Source organism: Capra hircus, chromosome 10 (assembly GCF_001704415.2).
Source record: "Capra hircus breed San Clemente chromosome 10, ASM170441v1, whole genome shotgun sequence".
NCBI classification, from domain to species: Eukaryota; Metazoa; Chordata; class Mammalia; order Artiodactyla; family Bovidae; genus Capra; species Capra hircus.
In genome coordinates this window covers 75,037,575-75,046,384 of record NC_030817.1, presented here as the reverse complement: position 1 = coordinate 75,046,384, position 8,810 = coordinate 75,037,575, and the positions used below count along the sequence as shown (strand labels likewise).

The window sequence follows — 8,810 nt, the reverse complement described above, 5'->3', positions numbered from 1 at the left end:
AAAAGGGCTGTTTGTACACTCACAAATGTTTGAGGGACAACCAAGAGTTAGGGCAGGGTTGAATCATAAGCTTCACCACCTGCACAGGGCCACTCTTTCAAGACTGGGACAGGTGGCTGTTTTACCTAATGCCTAGAAACCAACACAGAGAGTAGCAAAAGAAAAGAAACAGAGGCATATGTTGCAAATGAAAGAAAAAGATAAAACCTCAGAAAGATGGTCCCTTCTTCATAAGGACTGGCTGTTAGGGACAGAAAGTCTGTCAATAGCCACTTGTTAATTTTTTGTTTCAATAAAGCCATCTAGTGATTTTTTGCCTAAAAGTCATAAGCTGACAGAACATTCTCCTCATTGCCATCTTCATCTCTCTGTTCCTGAGTGTGTAAATGACTGGATTGAGAAAAGGAGTTAAAACTGCATCAAATATGGCTAGAAATTTATCCAGATGTGTTGGAGGAGAGGGTGACAAATAGAAAAAAATCAGTGGACCAAAGAACAGAACCACCACAATAATATGAGCTGACAGAGTGGAACGAGCCTTGGATGAAGCACCTGAAGAATGTTTCTGAAGAGTGACCAAGATGAATATATAAGACAAGATGAGCAAGAAGAAAGCACCCAAGGAAATGAATCCGCTGTTAGCAGTGACCATGAACTCCAGTTTATAGGTATCTGTACAAGCAAGTTTGATGAGCTGAGGAAGGTCACAGTAAAAGCTGTCCAAGACATTAGGGCCACAGAAGGGCAAGTTTACCACAAAAGCCAGTTGAGTCAATGAGTGAGTAAGACCAATGGTCCAGGCAACCACTAAAATAAAAATGCACATTCGTGGGCTCATGATGGTCAGGTAGTGGAGAGGCTTACATATGGCCACATATCTGTCAAAGGCCATGGCAATGAGCAGCACCATTTCTGTGCCTCCCACAGCATGGCTAAAGAAGATCTGAGCTATACAGCCCCAAAAGGAGATGACTTTTTGCTTCCTGAAAAGATCACAGATCATTTTGGGTGCTGCAATAGAGCAAAATATCAGGTCAATGATGGAGAGATTTGTTAACAGAAAATACATTGGGGAGTGTAAGTAAGGGTCAGATGTCACAGTGACCACTATAAAAAGGTTTCCCATCATACTTGACATGTAGAAAAGACATGAAAAGCAAAAAAGAAGAAGCTGGATCTCCCAGGAACTGGAGAGTCCCAGCAACACAAACTCAGACACCACAGAGTGGTTGTGTCCACTCATTGATTCATTTAGCTGTTCATTCTCCTGTTACCTAAAGGAAGAAAATGAGACAATTAAAATTAATACTGTTACATTACTGCCATCTATGGAAAGGTGCATAAATTTTTAAAGTCAAATATTACCTGAGAATTTCACCAAAATCAAATATTATCCTTTTAGCCATTATTCCTGTACTTTCATATGACAATAACTGAGTGCCAGGTGGCCTTGCTAACACAAGGAATGGTGAGCGATCTTTGGACTGGTATCCAGAGGTGCACCTGATGAAAACACAAGCAAAGGGTCTTCAGTGTTAAATTGCTTTATCAATGTGATCAATGTTAACCATACTCTCCCTGATTATTATATGTAATAACCAATCATATATACTAGATAGGCAAAGAAGATTATTCTATGACTAAAAGATTTGTAATATCTTATGACTAATTTCGTTGCTTAAGCCAGAAATGATCCTTCCTTATTTTATACTTCCCAAAATATTTTTAATTCTTTAGTATCCAGATCAAATGGTACTTCATCTGTCTAACCTTCTTCTTAGCATACCTATATATCCACATTTACTCACTCTATTTACAGTTGGTCACATGTCTATTTTCTTCATATAATTAAACTACTCAAGATTATAAATCATCATGTCTTTAAATTTTTATCCTCATATAATATCTTGTGAATATTTGTGGTGGAAAAAAATATTTTGGAATGCTTTGACTAAAATCTTTCTTATATATTAATTCATTCCCTTCAACAATATTTATCAAGCACCTCCTATGTACCAGGAATAGTCTGAACACTAGAAATAAAGCCAAGAACAGAAAAAACACAACATTGTAAATAAATTTTATCCCCGTAAAAAGAGTTCTGATGATATAATCAGAGAGAATCAAGGAGATTATTAGAAGCTATTACAATAATCCAAGCAACAGATGACGGTGACTTAGATCAGTGTGATAAGGGGTCGCAAATAGTAAGACACTACTTAGCAACTGAACTGAACTGAGTAAGACAATGAGATATGGTAACAATCTGGATATATTGAGATGATACATAGTGAAATGTCCAGCACTATAAATAACCCTGACAGTTTGGAGACTATGAAATAATGTACTTCGTTGCAGAGTATTTATATGAAAATAAACAAGAAAGACCCAGATCTACAAAATTAAGGAAGTTGCTGATAGAGTAAATATATATTTAGTCAACAAATTTAATAAGGACTGTACAATAAAGAGACATTTGAAGCTTTAAGAACAGAGTCTGAAGGAAACAAAATAATCTTTTATACAAGTAAAAAAGTATAGAACTCAATAGCCCAAGCAGTGATACAGGCTGAGAATGTTGTCATAAACAGTTGGAACTTTTGCATTATATATATCATAAACAATATAGTAGGCACCTTTACTATAATAAATGGCAAATGGTATAAGAAAGTCATTCTCTTTCTTTGCTATATGTATTCATTCTGCCAAGACATCTAGAGTTGTAGTAGAAGCTTGTGTGTACTTTACTAGACCCCCAGATGTGAACATTGGACTATTATAGCCAAGTGTCTATTGTACCTCTATTTAACTTTACTCTGCATCTCTAAGTGAAACAGAGAAGATCCTCCCCACTAACCTCTCTTTATAGCTATATAACCAAGGTGAATTAAACAATAAGGAATATTTAGCTCTGAAAATAAAGAACTAATAATTTCCCACACTATAATAGAACAACTCTGCTGGCATTGAAACCTGCTAATCATAAGAAGCTCAGCAAAAGAAAACTGCAGGTTCTTCCCACTTTCACCCATGGCCAATAGTTAAAGAATCCCTATACATACCCAGTTTTATAGGATCAAGTGAGGAGGGGGAAGTAGTTGAAACTATATTCAAATAATTCCTTGAATGTTAGAAATAAAAATATATAAAGAAACATGACATTTCATCATAACTCTCCAAAAGCTGAAGGAAGATATGTTTCAATCTAAAATATAAGACAGAAAGCAGCACTGGAGTGTCAATAACTAAAATGATATAAGAAAAGGAAAAATATTAATAACTGACATATTATCTCCTACATGAGCAAATTATTGCTTAAACTGGGTAACTCTCATACCCAGTTAGATTTAGTAGATTATTTATTTTAACCTTTGTTAAAATAAACATATTGCCAACCTTTGTTAGTGACATAAACCACTGAAAATCTGTGCCTGAAAAATTATTAATATAAAGGTATTAATAACCTCATTTAAAGAAATCAAAATTTTTTTGTTTAAAAGAAGAGACATATACCCCTCAAAAATCTACTTTGCTGAGCGATTACAAATTCCAGTTCTTCCTATCCTATCTGTATGCTAGCTTATTTTTAATAATTTAACATTTAATAACTACTTTTTCAAAGAGCATTTCTATTAAATATCTCTGCAGTCATTTCAACGGAAATTGCATAATCAAAAAGGAAAACAACAGTAGGATCTAATTAGCTGCATGGCTGAATAATTCATGGCTGAAGATTTGTCATATGAAATAACAAAATCACTATAGAGCAAAAGAAATCAGTCATGAGACTTGGTGAATAATTTCCTGAAACATAAAATCTCTTTTGGGGTTGAACTTTGAACTACACTGCAGAAGTGTATTAGTAATAATCATAGGTGGGAGAAAAGACAGCAGTATATGTACCTTTATTATAGGACTTATCAAATGCAGGAAAATTATGCCCTCTTAAATCTCTCTTCTAAAAACAATGTGCTCACTGAGGATGATTGAAAACTTCCCCACAGGGGACATTTAGCAATGTCTAAAACTATTTTTGGTTGTCACAACTGTGGCAAAGTGTGGTGGGAAGGGAGAGTGAAGTTGTTACTGACATCTAGTAGGTAGAGGCAAGGGATGCTGGTAAACATCCTACAATGCACAAGATTAAGGAAGTACAGCCTTTCATGACAAAGAATTACCCAGCCCCAAATATGCCAAGGCTGAGAAATTGTACATAAATGGTACATTTTGTCAGGGAAAGAATGGAGTCTTATATTTGTCTACTCTCCCAGGCACCCCACTACCATTGTCATCACAAGATGTGACTCTAATTAGTGTCTGTTATCACTAAATGACTAAGTGGATGGATAGATGGGTGGAGGGATGGAGGGACAGGTGGATGTAGAGAGGGAAGGATGATTACCAAATGGACTGGCAGATGATGGGAGAGAAGCAAAGAAAGAAGGATCTCTAAATAATGGCTAACTAGTTATTTTTAGAAAGAGTAGGAGCAAACAATGAACCACACTCCATATAAATGTAAACTTTGTAAAGAATTCATATCTTCATATACACACAAAAAAAACACATTGACCATATTCCTAATACATTCCTTAATTTTGTAGATTTTTTGGAACTTTTCTAGTCATTCAAATGATAAATCTGGGAAATAACATACTAATGTCCCCAAGGATTAGACAATAAGAAATGACAAGTATTCACATTGCTTTGTAAATTATTTCTTCTGATCACTTTTTGGGAGCAGTAGCTACCTCTTATGTAGGTATTTAAGTAACTGGGAGTTTTGATTTCCTAAAAAGTAGCTCAATCGGTAAAAAGTCTGCTTTCAATGCAGGAGACCTGAGTTTGATTCCTGGGTCGGAAAGATCCCCTGGAGCAGGACATGGCAACCCACTCCGGCATCCTTGCTGGAGAATCCCATGTACAGAGAAGCATGGCAGGCTACAGTCATGGGGTCGCAAGAGTCAGGCACGACTGAGTGACTAAGCACAGCACACAAATAGCAAAATAAATTTGGAACATCAGGTACTGTCCAAGTACAATGAATCTAAGTGAGGTACATCAGAGGAACAACTGGATAAGGAAAGAGGGAAAATGGGGAGTCTAGAAATGAGTCTGATGTTCTAAATAGGAAATGAAGTAAATAAAGAACTAAATACCAGACGACATTAACATGGATTCAGCTTGTATCTTCAAAGATAAGAGTTGCACCTGGTTGAATACGCAAACCCAGGGGAAGGCATAAAAGTGCTCCTCAAAGAGTGATACTGAGCTGTTTTTTGGCTCTGAGTTAAACTGAGCTTGCTCTAAAAGAACACTTTGAATCTTCTGTTCTCCAGGACTTTCATCTACTGCCATGCTCTTCTCAATTAAAAGTCATTAAAGTTCCAACAACTCTTTAACATTTGCTCTCTAAACACTATCATTGTTTTGAAGATATATGTGGGTTTGATCTCCTAGAAGAGATTCTCATCCATTTCAAGTTTATAGTTGAAGAAAATGAAGAAAATAGGTGTCCTACTACTAAATAAACCAGTAAGTATATAAAGAAATTTCTGATCCAGCACAAATAATACATCACTGGCATACTTAAATCATCAGAGACATAACACTTAAAAATTTAGTATCTCTCTGGTTAGGCTGTCCCTGTGCTTTATTAATTTGACAGTCTAAAACTTCTCTGCTTTCAAATGAACCTTCTAGTTCTCCAAGTCTATGTCTATTTATCTGTTGCTCTGTAAAAGTAAAATAGAGACATTATCAAGAACCCTTTTAAATAAATCCTACTGTCCTTGAATTAAGTAACAATTAAATTATTCCTTTCACCTTTCTGCTTAAGATCAATTTTCATACCTCTAGATTCCTAAACGTGTTGTTTTTTCTAAATCTTAGGTGTTTTACATCGTGGTGGCCAAAAATAAAAATAAAAATTAGCTAAATGCCCAACAAATATGGATAATAGTAGAAGGATTAATTTTCTTTCAATACCATTATAGCAGTTTTTCTAAATCACAGCTGAAAACAGTAGGTTAGTAATGAGACATGTAGACAGGGTCAAGTTTGTTCTCAGAAAGACAAATGATCAGTCTGTCCTTCTCCAGATTCTGTGTACATCATTTAATTTTAGGCCCAAGAAATACCATGGAGAACTAGTCTCCAGGGGATTTTTTTCCTTTTTTCACTTTTCTATAAATACAGAAATAAAACAGAATAAGTGGTCTTGCTTTCTAACTTCTGAGGTTACTAATTTTCTTCACTCATATCAAAAAAGTTAATGAGGTAAGAAGTAAATAAACTCTTTCCTAATCATCACCTGAAGCCTCAAGTGACTTGCCTATGCTAAAGACATTGCATTGTGCTGACCTTTATGCCCTTCGTGACATTAGTTTCCCTCTGGAAGCCTAAGACACATGTCTAAGCACCACATAAAAATCAAAGTCAGTTATTCACCTCTCTCCATAATCCATAGCCCTAATGAGATCTGCTTCTTCTTCCCTACATTATAACTAATCTAACCACAACTAAAAATCCATTTGATATCTGCAAGTGAAGATTTGCCCACCAAGACTATTTTTCTGAAACTAATGATCAAGTTTAATTTTTTCCTCTTGTTAACTGGACTTTTCATTTTTCCACCAACCTGTTCCCAGACCACAGCATCTTCAGAGAGCTAAAGTATCTTAGTAACTGAGCTTATGTTTCTGCCATTGCCATTTTATAAAAAGCTGGAAGAATTAAACAAGGTAATTAACATCTGAAGAATAGCGACCAGGTGATGCTGCAGATACTTACATTTGTTTACTTAGCTCATGTGGTCAGGGGAATTGTCCCTAGAACCTGATTGGTTTGAAACAGACATCTGAAAGAAAAATCTTATAATGAGTCACTGGAGAGGAAACAAAACTGACTGGCTATTTTAGAACATCAACTTTCGCAATTTTGTCTGTCAATGATTACTGACTCATTGGTGATTTAAAATGAGGCAGAAGGCCTGGGGATTGTGAAGACAAATCAGAATCATGCGGATTTCACTATACATTTCAATCAGCTCAAACACCCATAATGCTGAATAGGCAAGAGGAAATGCTTGAACCTCTTTCACATTTTGAAAATAATGGCATTGGAGAGAATAACAGGGTGGACCATCACTCATGTTAAGCAGTCAAAGTACCTGAGATCTGAAGGACCAGGAGACAGAGGGGCATGAACAGTATTTCCAGCAGAAAAAAAGCAAAGTCTGCCTCTCTGCTCTTCAAAACCTGCTCAAAGCTCTCCACTTCCAGAACCCTTCTAGGATTGACCCCCAGCAACATATCCAGTATTCCATCTTTTTGGCAAGTGTAAGACCTTCATCCAAACAAACTCAACAAGAAAAATGTGCATAAAAATAAAATCAATGCACATTTTACTTTAAAAAGAATGATTCATTTGAACATGACCTTTCATTTTTTTAATATAAATTTATTTATTTTAATTGGAGGTTAATTACTTTACAATATTGTATTGGTTTTGCCATACATCAACATGTATCCACCACAGGTATACACATTTTCCCCATCCTGAACCCCCCTCCCTCCTCCCTCCCCGTACCATCCCTCTGGGTCGTCTCAGTGCACTAGCCCCAAGCATCCAATATCATGCATTGAACCTGGACTGGCGACTCGTTTCATATATGATATTATATATGTTTCAATGCCATTCTCCCAAATCATCCCACCCTCTCCCTCTCCCACAGAGTCCAAAAGACTGTTCTATACATCTGTGTCTCTTTTGCTGTCTCACTGGGCATACACACCGAGGAAACCAGAATTGAAAGAGACACGTGTACCCCAATGTTCATCGCAGCGCTGTTTATAATAGCCAGGACATGGAAGCAACCTAGATGTCCATCAGCAGATGAATGGATAAGAAAGCTGTGGTACATATACACAATGGAGTATTACTCAGCCATTAAAAAGAATACATTTGAATCAGTTCTAATGAGATGCATGAAACTGGAGCCGATCATACAGAGTGAAGTAAGCCAGAAAGAAAAACACCAATACAGTATAATAACACATATATATGGAATTTAGAAAGATGGTAATGATAACCCTGTATGCAAGACAGCAAAAGAGACACAGATGTATAGAACAGTCTTTTGGACTCTGTGGGAGAGGGAGAGGGTGGGAGGATTTGGGAGAATGGCATTGAACATGTATACTATCATGTAAGAAATGAAGCGCCAGTCTAGGTTTGATGCAGGATACAGGATGCTTGGGGCTGGTGCACTGGGATGACCCAGAGAGATGGTATGGGGAGGGAGGTGGGAGGGGGTTCAGGATGGGGAACACGTGTATACCTGTGGCGGATTCATGTCAATGTATGGCAAAACAAATACAATATTGTAAAGTAAAAATAAATATAAAGTGACTCTTCTGGTTCATATGAAACGATGTATAGCACAGAATGACCTCAATAAATGTTTCATATAAATGAATGATGACTGAATTAGAATGCAGGAAACAGATCCTCAATTCACTTCTGAAAGAATCAAAAATGTGTTGATATGTGGATAGATGGATAAGTGTGTGATAAAGCAAGTATAGTAAAAGCTTTTCCCCTGTTTTATTGCGATATAATTACATGTAACATTGTATATGTTATACACATATAACATAAAATATACAACATACTGACGGTATATGCATATATTACAAAAGTATTACCACATGTTTAATTAAATCCATCACTTCACATACAATGTGTTTCTTGTAATGAGAACTCTTAAGATCTACTCTCTTGGCAACTTTTAAATACTGATCTCCCTC

General features: G+C 36.3%; 1 protein-coding gene across 1 annotated transcript; it reads right to left on the bottom strand.

The window, feature by feature from the left end:
• LOC102187772 (olfactory receptor 4F15-like) lies at positions 290–1,243 on the bottom strand. The gene has a single exon (XM_005685587.1). It carries the CDS (start codon positions 1,241–1,243, stop codon positions 290–292), a length of 954 nt encoding a protein of 317 aa, XP_005685644.1.

What these genes read in the sequence shown, in the direction of transcription:
- LOC102187772 (XM_005685587.1), bottom strand. Translation starts at nt 1,243, where the DNA reads ATGAGTGGACACAACCACTCTGTGGTGTCTGAGTTTGTGTTGCTGGGA.